Here is a 21,305-nt window from a genome sequence, read left to right as displayed (position 1 = left end):
CACTTGTTCTTCTGAAACCTCTAGGGCCTACAGAAATATAAACGCCGCCCTGTGGTTATCGTAAAACACCATCGAATCAATTTGTTAATTAGGGAACACGCAAACGCTGGCGTTTCTCATCCTCCATTAATTATCGTGCTCCAGCACGCTGGTCCCTGACCCGCTCATTAATCGCACTGGTATTAATTATAATTGGAAATTAACGTCCGAACGGTAATCCTTTGCTGGTCTTGCGGTCTCTATCATCGGGGAGCATTATCCTTGCGGAAAATAATCTGTTACTCTTAGCCCTCTGTACGTGGCGTATCGATAACGTCGGTAAATCGCTGCAGGGTCAGAACAGCTTTTTCTCGACGATAAATTTTATTATCGAGCTTAGCAGCGACAATAATATGGCGATTACTGCGCGGAACAACGACCATGGGAGAATATCTATTCAACGCGTTAACCGATTTCGAATGTTCGATTGTATGAGGTGAACAGCTTCGTCGAGAGATAATCGTGGCGTTGGAGGGATATTTCATGCAGATACCTAACGCAATTGGTATGTTCAGATAATAGGAAAATAAAGGGGTGTTGGTTTTGGCTATAATTAAGTGTACACAAGATAGGTAATCACGATTTCATCAGTGCTCTCAAATTTGGATGAAACATCCATGAACTAATAATTAAAAGTAGGAAATAACATTAGTGTTCTAAGTGTCAGATAAGATTCTAGAGTTTAGAGTCTAAATTTTATGATACATCTGATAATTTCACGAAATAGATAATATTTAGAAACATTGTAAAATTCTTTACATACCACACATAATGAAAGTATGGCCATTTACCTTACAAGGTGTTCCAAAATTAGTGATACTGATGTACGTAGAAAAAGATAAATTAACCAAAAATATAGAACAAGGTTTTCTTCTGAAAACTTCTCAAAAACTGACTTGAAGATACTGAAGAAAATAGCTGAACAAGCTCGAGTCCCGAGCCCAGGAACCCCAGTTTTTCTTCAGGCTATTCATTCTAGAGCAGTATCTCGCAAGACTCCGCCTTTCTTCAAAAGTCCACAGTTTCTGAAAGGCAATGGAACCCCGTATAATGAGGGCCAGAATCAAACGAAGAAGCCAGCCCAAAATCCCCGATAAAATTCTAATCACGCTTTTAGTTAACGTCCTCTGGACCTCCTCGCCTGTCCCCGTGTCCACGAAGCATTGAACCGCCGAACATGATATCCGTGGAAAAGCTTCCTCTGGAAATCCGCCGTAATTTACGAGGATGTATAGCTTATAAATATTTCAGAGCCAGCTTTCAGCTGCGGTTAGCGACGATAAAGATCGTTCAGACGTGCGACGACTCGACGCTGTTCAGAAGTTCGCGAGCTTCTGAGCCGTGTCTGTGTTTCGAATAGAAACTTCGAGATCATTCGAATACTGTGACATCTGGAGACTTTACGAGTAGACAAATATCATTTGACAATAGGTACTTGGCGTATCTGTGAGCCAACCTGACCTGAGTCCTTTTTTGTTATCTTTCTGGAGAGCAGAAAAATAAATGGGATCACCCATTTCTTAACATAGTATCTGAAGTAGTTTATTATACTTTATACTACTGAATTTGTTTGATTTATGATGTGACTTAAAATGAAGAGATAATTTTAAACAGTAGGAAACTGTATAATACTTAATTTTGAAAATTGAACCTCTGTTGGTCTCTTAAATATAGGGTAGTAGGATTGTCTAATAGTCCTAAGCAGAAGCAAAATTGTATGATAGTCCTACCAGTGTTTAATTTTAGCTATCAGAGGAAGGAAGAAATACCGAAACTCGCGAAAAATGGATTCTGTAAGTTCCCATGTCTCCTGTTGGTTTTGCTTAAAATAGCGTTTATTCAAGAAACTTACTCATTGTATTTCTTCTACCCCGATATTAGCCAACATCCATCTCCCTCAAAATCCTTGGTAAACGTTTCAATTTCCCATACTAATTAAATTGGCCGACACGGACGACAAGACGGCCGATTAAGGCAGAGCATCGGAAACACGAGGGGGAATCAAGTACGTACAAGCTTGCTCGGCCGACCTGGGGCCGATGTCTCGACCTGTCTGGAACGAGGCCGTTGCTCAATCAACCAAATACGGCGCAGCACACGCTTTAACGATCCTGCACGCTTCGATTCTAACAAGATCAGGATCGGTTTCTCCTCGTTCAATGGAATTTTGACGTTTACTCGTTATAGGATCGCGCACCGAGCTCCCCTTTGTTGCAGAGCCATTAATTAGCAGCGGACCGATCAACCGCGAAAGGTGTTGTCGTTAATTGTCCCTCCCTTAATTGGACAGTCTTGCATCGGGCCTTTCTCTTTGTTCCCTCGAATGGACCCTTCCGTTTATGAGGCCGATAGATGCGTATACATTAGCGAGATCGCTCTGCCAAATCGCTGGCTGTACCAACTGATAAGTTTTCTCGTTAAGGGCGTCGATCGGCTTCCTCGAGTTCACGCGTTCGGCAGAGGGGGTAGAAAGTTCGGTCAAGAGATAAATAGCGCCTCGATTATCTAGATGGGATTGCAGCTTTCGAGGTAACGAGGAGTGTTTGTTTGGACAGCTTCTGGAGGAAACCGATTTTGAAGATTTGAGATACTTATTGGTATTTATTAACCTTGAGTTATACTGTTATTATTGCAGAGGGTAACGAGGTTATTGGGTACTATCTTATTGTAACAAAATCTGGGATATGGGACTGTTTTGCTAATTATTCTGGATTAAAAAAAGATTTCAAGAATTTGAATATTCTGTGAATAGAATACTATGTTATTGTAAAAAAATCTGGGACATGGGACTGTTTTGTTAATTATTCTGAATTAGGAAAAAGAGATTTAAAGAGTTTGAGTATATTGTGAATGAAATACTATGTTACTGTAAAAAAATCTGGGACATGGGACTGTTTTACTAATTATTCTGGATTAGAAGAAAGAGATTTAAATAATGTGAATATTCAGTGAACGAAATATTAAATATTTAAAGAACATTTGAATATTCTGTGAATAAAAATATAGTGTTTTGAGTATCTATCTTACGAAATAATAATTTTCTCAGATAATTAAGAGGACTGTTAGCTTCTTAATTTCATCTGTAAAGATTGTCTGATCATCGAAGGCTCAGATATTGATCACTGGCATCCGGTTACCATCTTCTCAGCAATTCCTAAACATAGCGCGCGTCGTCGACGGCAGCTGAGACAATCCGCTGTGAAATCGAATTCCCGTCAGTCCACTGTAAAATTGTACCTTCCCTGTGGAGCGATAATGGCGAGGAGAAGCCCTCAGGCTGGTCTCCTGGTTCCCATTCAGGTGAGACATCTCAATTTGCGTCTTCGTCAGCCGCCTCGCAGACCAGGTGAGCGCTTTATTAAGTACCAAATTCGCGACGAAGTGGAACGAGCATTGTCATTCCACCAAACTAACTTCGACTCGATTTCCCTCGTCGCTGGAGGTTTGAATCTCATCCTTCCAGATGCACCTCTTCTTCTGCGGTCGTTGCTCCGTTGAGTATCTTCCTTTTTTTCTCATTTCGTCGCATCTTGAGTCCTCTTGGAGAATATAAGCTCTAGCAGCTGATCAGCATCAGTGACTAAGTTCAAGAGCTATGTCAAGCACTGGTTCATTGTCATCAGTATTATGGTCCATTGAAGCATAAGATAATCCTTTAAGTATCGGAGAACTGTGGCCGAAGCTATCACAGAAGCTATCACTGAAGCTATCACTGATCTCAGAATCTAGTTCCTGACAGTCTCGAGACACCTAATTAGTTCCAAGTTGTGAGCTTGTATCGAGACAGTACTGTAATTTGAATACTGACTCAGAACCTAGGAGCCACTCTAGGTACCTAGAAGAGATTTGTCAGTTTGATCATCGTATTAAAAAATTAAATAGAAGCTACTATAGTACTACTTTGTCCCAAAACATGAAACAAAAATCACCATAAGTAGTATCAACCCCAAAGCACTGCCCAAAGAAAACCCACTACTCACTATCACCTCTAGTCACTCAAAGGGTTAGAAAACAAGAGATTTGTCAGTTTGACCATCGTATTAAAAAATTAAATAGAAGCTACTATAGTACTGCTTTGTCCCAAAACATGAAACAAAAATCACCATAAGTAGTATCAATCCCAAAGCACTACCCAAAGAAAACCCACTACTCACTATCACCTCTAGTCACTCAAAGGGTTAGAAAACAAGAGATTTGTCAGTTTGACCATCGTATTAAAAAATTAAATAGAAGTTACTATAGTACTACTTTGTCCCAAAACATGAAACAAACATCACCATAAGTAGTATCAACCCCAAAGCACTGCCCAAAGAAAACCCACTACTCACTATCACCTCTAGTCACTCAAAGGGTTAGAAAACAAGAGATTTGTCAGTTTGACCATCGTATTAAAAAATTAAATAGAAGTTACTATAGTACTACTTTCTCCCAAAACATGAAACAAAAATCACCATAAGTAGTATCAACCCCAAAGCACTGTTCAAAGAAAACTCACTGCCCACTATCACCTCTAGTCACTCAAAGGGTTAGAAAACAATTACCCAAAAGTCTTCACAACCTACCCGCGAGCTCCTTGGCCAAGCTTCATGGAGGCAGCATGATCCAGCCGCGCGCTGCTTAAAATTCATACAAAGCGAAGTCAAGGCAGACTTGACCCACTTGAGGCAGCTACGGCGAACAGTGGCTCCCTATTTGGACGCCAGCGCGTCTAGCCTCCCTTCATTAAATTCACGACCTCGGGGACGTCGCATCCCATCGACACATGCAAACTTATCGCGTCTAACGCGAATGCCTCGAGCGACGTTCCAGCAGCATCCTTCGATGCGCATCCCATGGAGATTGAACGATCTCCGCGACAGGAAGGCGAGCCTAAAGTTTCAGTAAAACGCCAGAGGAAGACGCAGTGCGGTGTTATTACTAAACCAGAACGGAGATAAGGGGACAAGACTCTTCGTGATTGCGTCGTCTTACGTGAAATGTACGATGCACTCCGTGAATCATGTCTCCTGGTGCGCGCACGCTTGAAGAACTATTCAAAATTTAGTGCGCTCTATCTGGGTCACGTGGGTGGTTCTGGCTTATCTGTCATTTGGAGCAGAGAGGCTTCTGCGAATTTTGGGAGAGGATTTTTGGAGCGCTGGACTTCGGTGATGAAGTCTCTTAGGGGTTTGGAGAACAAAGAGATCTTCCTTGGAGATAACTCAATCTTGAGTGACCTAATTTTAGAGAATCTAATTCTTGGGTATGGATTAGATAAATAAGAGAACTACTAGAATTACTGTGAAGAAAAGGGAACCTGGATTCTAAGCCAGTCTTCAGAAATTTAATTTTAAAAGATGCAATTTTGAGATTCCAAGATGTTTAAAGAAAACTGATCCAGTCTACAGCTTCAGGCTATCCAGCTTTAAGATTCGGTTTGAAGAGCCAACGACCTGAATTCTGAGAAGTGTCTTCAGAGAAAGTGAAGATTCCCATTATTAATGCGCTCTAATTGCACTTCCTGGGCGTATTCCTGAAGGTCGACGGCTCGAACAATCGATCGTCGGCAGAGTCGTGACGAGTCGGTGCCAAGGGAAACCCTGCTTTCACGTTTTCTCGAGGCTCTCGCTCCCGACGTGGGACAGATTTGCGGCAATTAAAACGCATGAATCTCGAGGAAGCTCGTCCACAGACGCTAGAATCTTCCGTCGGAGGATTCGAATGGGCTTCGTTGAAATGGTCGCTGAAATCTAGACCCTATTCCCACGGAATGTCTCCCTGGATAGTTCCAAATGACCAAATAAGATCCTCGCTGCGTCCAGTTAAACAAAGTGGTTACGAATTTCATCGCAGGGAAGACGGAAGCATTACAGAACTTCGAACACCTCGGATCTCGCATTCGAAGATTAATCGTATCCAAACTTCAGAGTTGTCCAAGGTGTATTAACTTGTCTAACACGGCGCATTACCTTCGCATCTGACGTAAATTTCGACCTGCCATAACTTGGGGCTACTGTAATCTACTTGGAACTTGGGAGCAAGGGTCTACGTAGAAATTGATTACAAATTGATTAGATTAGTGTTTATGAAAATTGGGCCCAACTTCTAAATAGACGTTTCAAATTTGCTCAACTTGCACCGCGTTACTTGAACATTCTATAGCAAATTTCAGATGATTTAATACAATTAGTTAATACAGTTACTCCTTATAATGATTTTAATCTTTAAAAGAATTATGATCTTTTTTTGTTAATACTGACCAATAGGAGCAAAATTTAAAAATATTAAAACTGAATTCTCTGTTTAAAATAGTCAGTCACACCACACGTAACCAATTAATCCCAAAATATTAGTCGAAGCATAAAAATTATAAAATAGTTTGCAATCTTTAGTAAAACAACTTTGGTCCATTATTGTCTACTTTGTCTGCCTCACTTTTTCATTCTTGTCTTCTTCCAGTAACAGAAGACAGTATCTTCCCATTAACCCAAAGATATGGGGTCTCTAGTAGGATGTTTTAGAGATTGATAATGAACGATAATTTGATAGATCCTCTAATGAATCTTAATTTTAGGTGCCCTGGTGTTCGTTTTAATATTAAACCGCTGCTCGGAGTCGTCGTTTGTAATCAGGGTGCAGAGCTCTGGAAAATTTAATATCCGAACGGAAAATGTAGTCGAAAGGAATTCTCATTGTTGCTGCCGTGGTGGTTCTTAACGTTGAGCAGACTTCCGCCTGGGGGACGTAAAACGAGGCTATATCTTTCATAGATTTGCGTCACCGTCAAAACGTCTGTATAACGTCTGGAGCATAGACACAATTACTATCTTTACACCATGTGCTCGACTTGTTACCAGTAATTAGCTTACAGAGTATAGGGATCTGAATTCTAAAATTAATTCACACTTGAACCACTTTTATACTGCTGAAATGAAGAAAAAAGAAAGCAAAAGAAATGGTAGAAATTGGGGCAAGCTCACAGCGAATAAGTACCTTATCACCGATCACATGAACGTCACGTAATTAATTAGTAAGTAATTCTGCAGTTTACAGACCAGCGTTACCCACACCACTTTATTTCGAGGTCACCAAACACACACAGTAGTTCTCAGAGCTGCCTCGATTAATTTATTCTTTTAGTGGTGAAATAAAGCTCCGACAAAAAACTGGAGTGAAATAGCCAAAATTAAGAGAAGTCATTAAACCAAGGACCGAAATAGTTATGGAATTTTTTTATAAGTTCTAGGCAGGACTTTTTCAGGAAAAGTTCTCGCATTATAAATTTCGATGAAAACAGATAAAAAAGTTCTTGATGATAAAAGTCTTAGTCTAAAATAGTTCTTATAAAACATAAAAATAAAAATTGTTCTGGAACAGGAAACTATTTTATTCAATAGTATTAAGAAAGTTCTTAGTCATCGTAACAAATACTGAATACTATTCTGTGAATAGTGTGAGTGTAAATTTCTCTAAATAAAATCAGTACCTAATAGTTCAATAGTATTACTTATCTCATGGAACCTTTCTTAATAAACTTTCTAACAGATCTTGCTTCTATGAAACTTTTACTACACAAATTCTAAAACATTTATTCCACAATATCTTTTTAAAAAAGGTTTCTAATGTCAACAGTTCCATAAATTCCTTTCACAAAAATTCCATAGCAAGATATTTTTTTAAACAAAATGAGACCAAATGAAATATTTCTAAGAAGAAAAACTGTTTATTTCGATCCCTGCATTAAGCTGCAGAATTACCCAAACTCCTCCTTAAGTTAACACAGAAGATCTCGATTACAGAAGATCTCGATCACAAGGGCAAAACCAACCCCACAGAACCTCTAATTGCAACGCTACGGAGCGTATTCTGAAGCAGCCTCTTTGTTACTAACAAAAATCTCGCGGCGCGTTGTCGCAACAAGCGAGGCGGGGCGACAGTCATCTTGAAACCCGTCCGGGCGTAATTTGCATCGTCGGTGTTGCCCTGACAAATTGCTTTAATTACGCGGGAGTCTAGTTAATTCACGAGCAGCCGCGTGGGAGGTGACGGGAGGAAAGAACGGGTCCCCGCGATAATTATGAATCGCGCTACTCGCGTGAGACTCGTTCCCCCTCCTTTTTCTCGATTCGCGCGCGGATAATGACATCGCCGCTCGAGGGGGGTCACCTAATTACTCGGCCTTCCGCGAGGAGAAGCTCGAGCGACCGAAATGCTCGAGGAACATCCCTCGTTCGCTCGAACCTTGCCACCCCCGCGTCAATTGAACGCTTCTTGTAATCGTAACACTTTAATTGCCCCTGTTCGCGTTGTTTTCCGACGTCGATCCTACAATGCTGATCCTACAATGCTGATCCTACAATGACGTCGCTTTCGTACCCTGAATTTGGTTCAAGAGGGCTAGTTTTGTTTGGGGAGATTGCTCGGGGTGTGCTTCTCTGAATCGTTTTTGCAGAGAATTGTTTACGAGGTACAGAGCGTTTTATCTGCGAGGGTTATTCAGTGAGAGACAAAAACTCTAGTTTGGGTAATGTCTAAATAAGAAGAGTGACGCTTTTAGAGTCGTATGTGAGGACTCTAGCTTTTTAGGGCAGTCGTTTGTTAATTATTTCGGTACATGTCATTTCTAGAATCAGTTAATTCTTGTAGTTTTCTGGGACAGCCATTTGTTAATTATTTCGACGTACGTAGCTTCTAGAGTCACTCAATTCGTTTAGCTTGGCTATACAAAAATTCACTTCGAGAAAGTGTAGGTTAGTTTCGCTGATTATGAGAGTCAGCGAGAGTTTGATTCTACACGGATCCTACGAGCTCTCGACGAGCCAAACACAGCAATGATAATTAGAAAAGTCCAACGAGCTGAGATATTTGCATATCTCCTACTCATTAGTGGAACTAGTTTGTCATCGTCCCTCTTCCCCACGTAATTTCATCCCTCTTCGCGTCTCCCGCGAACAGGGAATTATTACGGCAGTTTAATACGAATTTTAGATCATTCAGACTTGCTAGAAGTTTCTCAAGAATTCGGGATTTAAAGCTTCCCTCAGATCCAAAATTATCCTGTCTATCTTTTCTAGAACTGCAAAAATAGCGAATCATAGTGAGCTGGGTGGAAATAGTTAATTTTTAGTATACTAAAATTAGGTAATCTCAATATTATTCCCTTAGCACATGTTTTAAGTCTTGTTATATATTTTTATTTCAATTATCTGAATTCCAATTCATGGAAATCTTTACTTGAACTCTGAGTGATCCTACCTTAGTATGATAAGAGTTAAAATAATATGGTTCGTAAAATGGAGTTGTCTAAGAAAAACAAAAAATTCAGGAAAACCTAGAAAAAGATGGAGATCTTAAGATATTTCTTGAATAATTTATATTTTCCTTTTTTTAATGTTTCAAATTGTATTTCCATCTACAATTCCCAAAAATGCATAAAGATCCACAGTCTAGTAATCCCACATCCATTATACTAGAATCTACTCACTAAACCCAAGTGCCTAAAGTTCATCTTAAAATCCTCATCAGAACGAGCCGAAAAAAGGTCAACGAAAAATTCAGAGGTCCTGAAACAGTACAATTTGCATACGAACAAGCGCCCAGGGAGGTGACGAAATTCCCTTTAATTACCTCTGGGTAAACGCGAGACAAGCTAGACCCATGAAAGTCTCTCGAAATGGGGAAAATCTGCAACGCGCACTAAACGAGCCCCCTTTTGCTATTTCAGGTAGAATGCGGCGATACGAAACGCGGTGGTGGTCCGCAACGAGGCGATGAGAAGGCTGAATGGAGGCCGAGGAAGCTTCAGAGCCCCCTGGGGCTCCGACCGACGTTCCTCTCGTCAGAGCGCACCGAGATCAGCCGTAATCGTGCCACTTGCCAGCCAATCTGGACCCAGCAGTTCCCCGTAATCTACAGGATAGCGCACGAGGGGTGAATCGAGATCATTTATCGTCGACCAACGAACCGATCGAACCACCCCCGTCGAAGCAGCACGCGTCAGCCTAGGAAACGCAACCCGCCGAGCGTGCCCCTTACAGACGGCCTCCTGACCTCCATTCCTCCCGACCCACGACCCATCTCGAGCCAGAGAGTCGACTAATATGTCACTGGACCGCCTCGAATCTGAAGTCGATCGCGCATCAGCGTACAGTTCCAAGAAGCAACGAGGCTTGAGTATTGGTGTAGGTCTTCACGGTTCGAGCTAGACGCTGAAGACACCAAGATGGCAGCGCCAGTGATCGAGAAGAAGCGGTTCTTCTGCCGCGAATGGGCGTTTATGAAACTGTCCCGCTGCTTGGAGCAGAGGCCAGCGTCCAAGACATGCGGGGCACTAATTGTCGGCGGTCCAGGAAGCGGTAAGACTGCTCTATGCGCCGAGCTGGCCTGGCCCTCAGCTGGCGCTAATGCTAGACACCAGAGGTCCTTGAATCGGAGACTACTCGCTAGACACTTTTGTCAAGCCAGGAGCGAGGCTTCCTTGTCGCCGGCGCAGTTTGTTAGGTCCTTGGTCGCTCAGCTGCTACAGGCTAGCTCCGATGGGATTCATAGGTGAGTGGGTGTCAGTATGCCTTCTGAGCGATGAGTATATTGGAGTGGGAGTCTGTTGGGATTGATCGTAGTTCTGTCTTCTAGTTAATGAGTATTTTGAGGTGGGATATCTGTTGGGATTGATCCTGGTAGCTATCTAGGTCTTCTAATTAGTGGGTTAATACTGTTGACCATATGAGTTTTCTAGTCAAGGAGATTGATCCTGGTAGCTATCTAGGCCTTCCAGTTAATGGGTATTTTAGAGTGGGAGTTATGGAAGATTGATCCAAATAGCTGGAGTACCTGGATTCAGCCAAATGGAAAAATTGTAGATTGTTTCTTTGAGTTTTTGATAGAAGACACCAATCTGACTTGAACATCTAGAATATTCTCAGTCTCCTCAGAAGTCCATAACGACTCAAATCCTTCTTGAAGTTCTAAAGATGATTTCCTTCTTAGAGCGTCGCCAAGCTCCCCGACTCCTGGTAGCACCACGACAACGACTACAAACACCACAACGATCCCTTTAACCTCTAGGGAAGCTGTGGCTGAGGCTTACGCCGAGAAGCTTAGGACAGATCCTGAGATACAAGCTGCGCTGCAGCCAGACGTCCTAGATAGAGACCCCGATGACGCTTTAAAGAAGGCTCTACTGTTCCCCTTGCTGGAGGTCGAGCCACCAAAGAGTTGTCTGTTCCTGTTGGTCGATTCCATCGACGAGGGGCAGACCCTGAACCCGCCGCAAACTGGTACCAGAGACTCGAGAAGGGAGAACGACAATGTCAGTAGAACTATCGCTGAACTGTTAGCCAACCATCACCACTTGTTCCCTCAGTGGCTGTTGCTAGTCTGTACTGCTCGACGTCAGAGCAAAACTATCTCCAGGATGTTCACTGGGTTCCGAAAGATCGCGTTGGATGATCTGAGGAAGCCCCAGGTGGTGAGGGATGTTCAGCAGTACATCCTTGCGCGGTTGGATCAAGAAGATGCTCTCAGGTAAGTCTCCAACTCTTCGACTCCAAACTCATCTGATCCTAATTGCGAACATTTTCGTCCTCCAACAACAAAACAGGTCTAAACAGACGATTCTCTGTTCCATCAGACAGCACATCTCGAACGACACGGCCGAGATGCTGAACCAGCTGCACATCAAGAGCAATGGCTGTTTTCTGTACCTGGAGAAGGTTCTCGACGGGGTGGCCGAGAACTTCATCGTCTTGCGAGAGGTGCGAGAGATTCCAGGCACCCTGAACGGCCTCTACCTATGGCTGTGCCAGAGACTCTTCAGCAGGAAGCAGTTTGCCAAAGTCCAGCCGCTGTTAAACGTGATCCTGGCAGCCAAGCTGCCCATCACTCCAGAGATTCTCTACAAATGCGTGAAAACAGCCAGCGCGAGCATCACCCTCGACGACTTCAATCGACGTCTGCACCTTCTTCGCAGAGTGATCTCGGTTTCCCGCGCTGGCGCGCTGATGCTGTTCCATCACAGTTTCGCCGAATGGCTACTCGACGTTAAACACTGTACACAGAAGTATCTGTGCTTCGCTGTCGAGGGTCACGCCATGCTGGCCGCGTATTACACCCTTCGCGGGCCAGACTTGAACCCTGATGAAATCTGTGTGCTGGGGCAACATCTGCAGCGAGTTATCACCAATGTGGCCACTACTAACTGCAATTTGGACGTGCACAGTCTTCAGGTACTCTGGATGATCGGCAGCGGAGCACCGATCGAGAATTGCTACTTAGATAGCTCCGAGTGTATCCTCTGGCCCAGGCAGGAGATCAAACTGTTGAGATTACTCATTGATGCTGGGGCTAAACCATCGGAGAAGGTCGTGGAAGATGATGCCAGCAAGGATGCTATTTCTTCTAGTCAGGTAGTTGTAATTGATCTTCATAGAGTGGAGAAAAGATTCCTTGATTTAGGATAGTTTCTTAGAACAGTGATAATTAGGAGACTTGGTCAGACAAATCATTTATTAAGATATTATCATATAGCTTGAGTCCTCAAATAAAGTCATGGACCCAATATATGGCAAACAGTTCTTTGTATCCCTCACTAAGTTTTGTTTCTTCTAAACGCCAAGATCTGCATAACAATTGACTTCCTTTTGCAACAGGTCTCGCAAGACGTAAGTCCTATGGATGAATCTCCTAGTGAACCATTAACGGAACTCCTCGGCGAGAGCGGGGACATCAATCAAGCTGATTCTTGCGGGCGAACAGTGCTGCACACGCTTGCTGCGGATGGCAATGCATCCCTGCTAGAGCTTGCTCTAGCCACTTGTCCTCAGGTAAGCTTGCGGGTCCAAAATGCTTGCGGTACTTGCTATGGCAAGTTAAACTGTTCAGAACAGATACAAACAGTTCAATTCTCTTTTGTGCAACTTGCTGAGATGTCCTAATCCCACAGGCGAAACTGGAAGCTACTGACCGTCATGGTCAGACACCCTTGAACTTAGCAGCCAGACACGGTTACGCGGACGTGGTTCGTGTACTCCTAGCTGCTGGAGCCTGTGCAGACCATGCTGACTGCGACGGTTGGACCGCCCTCAGAGCTGCTGCCTGGGGCGGGCACACTCAGGTAATCATTTCATGATAACGAACCAACATAAGGAACAGCTGACATAACATAGCAGAAGGACATTAATTTCTTCACACTCAGTTATTTCTTCCAATAAAGTCAAGCATCGATAGATATCATCACTGTCATATCATTCAATTCAAAAAGAGAGAGGAATCATTAGAAATGAATGTACTTGGGCCAGTCTAGTTAGAATTGCGTTCTGACGAATAGTAAAAAATAACAGTCTCATATTTCGATGTTCAGAGAGGATTGCAAACCGTGAGTGGCGATGATAGCGTGTAATGTACTAACATGGAAATACGCAGGTGGTCGAAATGCTGTTGAAGCACGGGGCATTGGTGGATTGCGCCGACTGGGATCAACGAACTGCGCTGAGAGCGGCCGCGTGGGGTGGCCACGAAGACATCGTTAAAGCACTTCTGCAGCACGGCGCCGACGTCAACAGAACGGATGACGAGGGCAGAACCGCTTTAATTGCCGCTGCCTACATGGGTCACAGCGAGATCGTTGAACACCTTCTAGACTTCGGCGCGGAGATCAATCACGCCGATAGCGACGGGAGGACTGCTCTCAGCGTCGCTGCTCTGTGTGTTCCCTCGAATCATGGCTATGCAAAAGTTAGTTTTGCTTCCTCTTTGACATGACGATTCGGTACACGTGACTATAAACGAATAGAGACATTGCTTAGCTAGTCACAGAAAGGATCTATGTAGAACGAATCCTGGTTGTCTTCGCTAGCATGCATTTGTGATTGCGTGTCCAGGCGTCTGTACGTGCTAATTTTAATCACTGAGGCCCAAGCACTTCACTAAAGTCTTGCATAATCTTGAATTTTCCGAGAATTCAGCTCTGGCTAATGAAACTCTGTCATGTATCGCACAGGTGGTTACAATACTCCTAGAGAGAGGTGCCGCCGTTGATCACCAAGACAAAGATGGCATGACACCTTTGTTAGTTGCTGCGTTCGAGGGGCATAGAGACGTCTGTGAGTTGCTCTTGGAATATGAGGCAGACGTGGATCACTGTGATGCCACGGGTCGCACACCTTTGTGGGCAGCTGCCAGCATGGGCCACGGATCTGTCGTTGCACTTTTGCTATTCTGGGGATGTTACGTAGACAGCATTGACAACGAGGGTAGGACTGTTCTGAGCGTGGCTGCTGCACAAGGTGGTACGGATGTGGTGAAGCAACTGCTGAACAGAGGTGCATCTTTTTCGCAATCCCTTTGGGAAAATATTAGAAATATTTTGCAGTCAAGCGTGGGATATAACCATATGATGATTTAGGTTTGGACGAGCAACACAGAGACAATTCCGGCTGGACACCTTTGCACTACGCAGCATTTGAGGGTCATATAGACGTTTGCGAGGCATTGTTGGAAGCTGGTGCCAAAATTGACGAAACTGACAACGATGGGAAAGGAGCTTTGATGCTCGCTGCACAAGAGGGACACGCTACCTTAGTTGAGAGGCTACTCGAGCAACATGGTGCACCGATTGATCAACATGCTCATGATGGGAAAACTGCCTTGAGGTACCTTCCCAAATTTGCTACTTAATTCACTTATTATAATATCAAAAGGTGCATCTTTGTCAATAACAAATTATTAGACTTGCAGCTCTGGAAGGACACTACGATACTGTCAGAGTGCTACTATCTCACAATGCTGATGTGAATGCGAAGGATGCAGATGGCAGAAGCACTCTCTACATCCTCGCTTTGGAAAACAGACTAGCAATGGCACGATTTCTGTTGGAACATGCGCGCGCTGATGTGGAAAGCAGAGATTCAGAAGTAAGCAAGATTACATCGATTTTCTAATAACATAGTAACCATCAATAGAATGAGAGGTTTTACTACATTACACACCCACAGGGTAGAACTCCTCTACACGTGAGTGCTTGGCAAGGACACGTCGAGATGGTAGCTTTATTACTAACAGAAGGTGCAGCCAATGTGAATGCCTGCGACAACGAAAACAGAACTCCGCTACACTCTGCAGCGTGGCAAGGCCACGCAGCTATTGTCAGACTGCTCTTGGAACATGGAGCTACTCCTGATCACACTTGCAATCAAGGCGCAACGGCTCTAGGTAAGTTATGAATATCTAGATGTGTAGTAGACACCAAAATGAACATTGTGATATCATCATAAATATGAATCAGGCATTGCTGCACAAGAAGGACACGAACACTGTGTGCGAGCACTCCTGAATCACGGTGCTGATCCCAGTCACTCTGATCATTGTGGACGGAACGCCATCAAAGTGGCTGCAAAAAGTGGCCATGACACTGTGGTTAGGCTACTCGAAGAACATTCTGCTAATCAACGAAGTTTGAGACCTGGCATTAATGGAGGTTCGTCTGCTCTATGCAAAATTATGCAATAATTAATAGTCTTCTAATGTTTGTATAAATTTTAGGTGGAAGTAGTAGTGCTACTTCAGTGACCTCGAATTCAACGGCAGAAACGAAACCATCGTCGGCGATTCTGAATCCTCTCTCGACTCAGTACAGCCCAGCAGAATCCCCAGACTCGACGAAGAGGAGAAGCTGCGTGTCCCTAGGCAATAACTCTAGTAATAGCAAATCCAGTAGTAATTTGACAGGCAGCACAAAAAGCGATCAAGGGAAATTCAACCAGAACTCGATGGTGAATCAGGTAATAAAAGTAGGTAACAACGATGTTTCTAATGCTTTTCCATTAACTCGTAACTGTATTGTTGATCTTTCAATTCCGATACCACTTCCAATCAGTTCATCCATCACGTTTCATTGACCGCTGCATGTTTTGTTCATTCTGTTCTTATGCACTCGTGTACAGATCGTTTTCTTCCCCTCACAAACAATATTCATTTCTCTTCTGTATGATCACTTCAACCCTCATCTAGACATACTTTTAAGACACCGAGCCGAAACGCTCGGTAGCATAGAAACCATCTCGATCTATACACGCTTCGTCCCATTCGACACGAGAATCTGTTGTTATCCAACTCCTATAATTTTAGACACCATTATCTTTCACGCAACAACTCCAACAATGTTCGAGGGGGGCGAAGAGTCGACCACTCAGCAAACTCTTATCGCCTCTGAAAAGCGAACCGCAGAGTCCGATTTACGCGTCGCCACCACACTCACCATTAAGCGACAGCCTCATACCTTACTCGCCCACGAACACGAGTCCACCGAGTGCTCAAACAGCAGCGAGCGTAATACAGAGTCAGCTGGGGGTGTCGCTGTTAGCTGGGAGCCAGAACGTGCCGTACAAAGCGCAGTTCGGTGGCTACAATCACACGCCAGCTATTTACGAGCCGATAAACATAAAGACCGAGATCATCGACAAAAACGACGTTAACAAGCCTTTCGAATTGACGAACGAAATGCTAGGTTTGAACGTCGGGAAGGAGAAGAAGAACGGGCTGGATGAGAAGAGGAACTCGGCGGACACACATTTCACTAGGGACACTCACATGAGGATAATATTAGGGAATAGCGGAGCTGGCGTTGGTAGGAGCGTGAAACACGCTTCTGATCACACACCCCCCAGGTAATAACATGGTTGAGTACTTGAAGATTTGTTTTTCTAGTTGTTAAATAATATAAATCGTTTCAGTGCAAGTAATGCGAAACCAAAGCGCAATGGCTTGGTGTCCAACCCAGCCATGAGATTAGTAGCGGGCGTTAGAAATGGAATTGAGAATGCAACTAATAGGAATAAACCTATTACAACCCGAGTAAATGGATTTCAGTGGAAAGCAGAGGCACGAAAGGAAACACCTTTGTAGGGACAGGTATTGACACAGTTTTACTATTGAGGAACGCAGAGAACATCTCTGGTTGTAAAAGCGAACGTATTCCCTAGATCATATATTTGAAATAAACGTAAAGAAAGAATAAACTGTTGTCGACATATACAAGTTATTGTACAAACAATTAGAACAATGTACTTGTTGTAATTCCTATAATGCACTGTATAATTTCGTTATGCTTCATGATTATGTACGACCAACAATTTCCATTGAATCATACACTTAGACTTAGAATTTAAATATTTTCATCCCTTGAACGTTCATTTGATTCAATTCACAATTTTGGTTTGAAAGTTATTGAATGATAAGTTTCTTAGACTTCTTTTCTGTTTTGAAAATTTAGTTATAGTTTTGTAAAACAATATATTACAGTATTCAAATAATTACACGATTTATGAGAAATAGAAGTAGCCAATCCTTATGCACTGTAATCACAGTGTCCAATTTTGGAAGTGGTATCAGTAGATCTTTTTTGTACTCCTCTTACTAAATATCATAACTTATCAATTGTGCATGGTCAAGAATAACTATGTATAACATTAGATTTTGCGATAAAAAAGATAGTTTACTTTAGCAAACATGAGTTTTAAAAGTTTTAATGTTCTAATCTTTTCAGAGTAACTGGTCTCACTAATCCACGTTTAAGTGTGTTGTGTTGTGTCGAGTTTATTTATATTCTTAATAATTAATCGGCGCATCTTGCGGAAAATAAATCAGAGATTAATTACGGTTTTACTTTCTGTGATATAGGTTGTATTGACAGAAAGACCTCATCAGCAAGACACTGGAATCCGTTATTGCGGTTGGCGAATCGTAATCACCAAAAAGCGAAAGTCAATAAACAAATTTTTCTCCTTTTATTTGAGCAAAATCAAATTACCTCACATGAAAAAGTGAACGGAAAAAATATAAGGTTTATAAAAATCCTGATTAAGCAAATGCAAATGAAAATCGCGTATTAATACAACAAAAAAACCAAATATTAAACAGCATAGGAAGATATGTAGATCTAGATATGTAAACTTTATGAAACATGACTTTGTATAAATGTAATGTTAATAAAAATTCTTTACTGATCTCACTAATACTTCATATAAACGACGATGAACTAATTATTATTGGAACCTTAAGGATTTAATAGTCATGATTTTAACAGAAGAATAATTATGAGATTTTTTTTCTTCTGAAGACTGGATGCAAATGAAATGCATAATGTGATGTTTTAACGATTAAATCGAGAAAAGATAATGCAGAATTGTAAAGATATGTATAAATTATATTGAATGATTAAAAGAAAAAAAAATATATAGCATGATAATGCAAACTCAGTTACAAATACGTAAAATTATGGCCTGAAAATTAAAAACGTGTGTAAATACACATCCTTCATGTATTGTGCACGATCATATTTATTATATTGTAATAGGTGCAAAATAAATAAAAAGCAAAATATGAACGTTATTTGTTTATTTCTCTGTCTACCCTTTTTACTTTAATAATATTTTTCAACAGTATCTTTCATATATTAAATCACTGCTATGAAAGATCATAAATATATCTACTGTCATAAGATATATTCTTCAAGGTAACAAGTAATGAACTACTTCCTGATATTTAGAGCAAGATGTTACACTTCAGAGGGAGATGTCTTTCTTAAGAATTTATGCAAATATATACAAAGAAAAGAAAAATCTAAGAAAATATAGTGTTCTATCTTTTATCAATCTGTAAGATAAGAATTCTTATCTATTATATCTATAAAATACACTGAAATTTTGCGCAACTCCTACCTATGTGCATAAGAAGATAAACAGAGTCTACAGTATATTTACTTTTGTTGTATATAAAACATTTTACTTTTAATTGCAACAAAAATTATTAAATCAATACACCATGAATGTATTCAGAAATATCTTAAAACAAAAAGTAATAGTAGGAACAATTATTGGTGTATGTGCTGGAATTATAGTGGGTTTCATTCTTAAAACTACTACTAGTCAACCATGGAGCGAACGAAATATAATGTATCTCAAATTTCCTGGAGAACTATTTATGAGACTGGTAAACTGTTTAATATTACCTTTAGTAACATCTAGCATTGTGAGTGCAACTTGCAATTTGCAAAAATCAGGTAAAGTCAAAACAATTGAAAATACTCAATAATAATTTCTACCTATTTAGTTTTGTATCTTTGGATCTATAGGTCATATTGGATTAATGGCACTGTATTATTATGCAACAACAACAACTCTTGGAATAATATTAAGTGTTATACTTGTCCAAACAATAAAACCTGGAGAATTACTCAAAACTGAAAATGTTGTATCACATAATACAACCAAATATTTTATGACAGTAGATACAACATTAGACCTACTTCGGTATTTTATTCATAATATATAGATGCATTATTAATAAAAGCTTACTTCGAAATTATACTAACTGATCCTCTTTCTTTTTTTAAATACTAGCAATTTAATACCTGAGAACATTATAAATGCATGCTTAAATCAGGTAACAAAATTGTTTCTATCTCTATTCTTATACTTTACACTCGATAACAGTTAGAATTCGTATTCAAACAATAAGAAGAATGTGTAAAACACTGTTTTAGTATCAGACTGTATTAAAAAACCCAGAGAATGAATCAAGTAAGTTAGAACAGTAACAGAATAAATTTAATGATGAATACAATAAATTAACATTTTTTTCTTTTAGTACCAATACATATGTGGGAAATAGATCATACAAATTCACCCGGAACAAATGTCTTAGGCTTAGTAATTTTTAGTTTAACTCTGGGTTTAGCAATAGGAAATCTAGGTGTAAAAGGAGAGCCACTAAAAAACTTCTTTCATTCTCTGTCAGAAGCAGTAATGAAAATCATGAGTTGGGTAATAATGTAAGTATAACACATTAAACATGTGGAAGAAAATTAATGAATTTAGTTTGACAATTATTTGTATCATGCAGGATAGTACCAGTAAGTGTATTGTTTCTTATTTCTGCCAAAATTATGGAGGTAGAAGACTTTAGTGGTATAATGAAACGATTGGGAATCTATGTTTTAACTGTATTCAGTGGTTTAATTATACAAGGTTTCATATTACTTCCTCTGGTATATTATATATGCACCCGCAAATCACCATATAAAGTTATGTTAAAACTGGGACCAGCATTTGCCACTGCATTTGGTACATCATCCAGGTAATTGATAAAAAGAATATACAACTTAAATTAGACTTCTTGAAACATACAAAATTTATACTTCAGTACAGCTACAGTTCCAGTAACAATTTCATGCTTGGAACGCATTGGAATTCCTTCTAAGATAACTAAATTTATTGTCCCAATTGGAGCTACAATAAATATGGATGGTATAGCACTGTACGAAAGCGTAGGTGCAATCTTTATAATTCAATTACATGGTCTGAATTTTTCATTATTTAGGATCATAATAATTAGGTCTGTCTTATAACAAACTTTATCTATCTAAATTTGTTTATAATTTACTATTATGAATCTATATTTATATTATGCAAAAATTGATAGCATTACATGCACTGTGTCATGCATTGGTGCAGCTGGTTTACCCAGTGGTGGCTACGTAATGTTAATAATGGTGTTGAATTCTGTGGGAATCCCAGCAGAAGATGTCTCATTGATTATTGCTATTGACTGGTTTGTGTACGTATCTATTAGCATATTTATTAGAAACGCTCGAAATTACGAGTACTAATACACAGTGTCACAAAAAGGAATCTAATATTCCAACTAATTTAATATGTTATTACTTTTCAGAGATCGTTTTCGAACCACTATGAACATTATAGCTGACGCGCTAGGTGCTGGTATAATAGCTCATTATGACGAAAAAAATGAACAGAATTTTATACCAGAAGAAATAAGATTAACTTCGAGAATTGCAGATGTGATACGTTAAATTAAGTATCATTCCTTTAATTCATTCAAATTCAAACAATAACGAAAATCATTACACGCGTTGCATATAATAATAAAGAATAGATATTAAATTACTCACGTTTGCAGATAAAACTCCTTCTCACTTCAGCAAATTTATTAAACTCCAAGTAATTACAAGCTGCACTCCACAAAATGCATTACTCCATGGCGCGAACACTTATAATATTGAAAAAATTTAAACTGGCAATGAACAGTCTGTGAAACTTAGATTTCGATATACTGACAACTGAAAAAATTAATATAACCATTTCTCAAGTGTTCTTAAACTCATTCAAATTCTTACCCTTAAGGAGAGTTCACAAAACTGCGGACTTGCGGCTATGTTCACTGCATTGCAGCATGATCTTGAACTAAAACATATACAGAATAGAAAACGTGAT

The 21,305-nt window shown here is 40.6% G+C and overlaps 2 protein-coding genes across 10 annotated transcripts; both read left to right on the top strand.

Moving 5' to 3' along the window:
* The first annotated feature begins 9,981 nt into the window (after positions 1 to 9,981).
* Positions 9,982 to 18,402, top strand: LOC143177275 (uncharacterized). Of its 9 annotated transcripts, none has more exons than XM_076375158.1 (15): positions 9,985 to 10,566; positions 11,005 to 11,541; positions 11,618 to 12,425; positions 12,666 to 12,839; positions 12,959 to 13,129; positions 13,438 to 13,749; positions 14,015 to 14,336; positions 14,420 to 14,666; positions 14,744 to 14,927; positions 15,009 to 15,225; positions 15,299 to 15,490; positions 15,556 to 15,794; positions 16,141 to 16,679; positions 16,746 to 16,923; positions 17,692 to 17,830. In XM_076375158.1, the coding sequence occupies exons 1-14, from the start codon at positions 10,241 to 10,243 to the stop codon at positions 16,915 to 16,917; spliced, it is 4,440 nt and encodes a 1,479-aa protein (XP_076231273.1). In that variant the 5' UTR covers positions 9,985 to 10,240; the 3' UTR covers positions 16,918 to 16,923; positions 17,692 to 17,830. The 9 variants fall into 9 exon arrangements, with proteins under 9 accessions (XP_076231312.1, XP_076231304.1, XP_076231273.1 ...); XM_076375181.1 differs by having other exon boundaries at positions 9,986 to 10,566; positions 11,083 to 11,541; positions 15,556 to 15,803; XM_076375204.1 differs by having other exon boundaries at positions 9,986 to 10,566; positions 11,648 to 12,425.
* Positions 18,403 to 18,834: 432 nt separating this feature from the next.
* LOC143177337 (excitatory amino acid transporter 3) lies at positions 18,835 to 20,938 on the top strand. Its single transcript, XM_076375215.1, has 9 exons — positions 18,835 to 19,072; positions 19,145 to 19,322; positions 19,413 to 19,455; positions 19,556 to 19,592; positions 19,660 to 19,843; positions 19,915 to 20,148; positions 20,215 to 20,406; positions 20,494 to 20,628; positions 20,743 to 20,938. Exons 1-9 carry the CDS (start codon positions 18,835 to 18,837, stop codon positions 20,882 to 20,884), a joined length of 1,383 nt encoding a protein of 460 aa, XP_076231330.1. The 3' UTR covers positions 20,885 to 20,938.
* Positions 20,939 to 21,305: the final 367 nt, after the last annotated feature.

The sequence above is a fragment of the Calliopsis andreniformis genome, chromosome 1 (assembly GCF_051401765.1).
Source record: "Calliopsis andreniformis isolate RMS-2024a chromosome 1, iyCalAndr_principal, whole genome shotgun sequence".
Classification (NCBI taxonomy): Eukaryota; Metazoa; Arthropoda; class Insecta; order Hymenoptera; family Andrenidae; genus Calliopsis; species Calliopsis andreniformis.
Note: the sequence above shows the minus strand (reverse complement) of the source record. Positions and strands in the feature narration are given on the sequence as shown.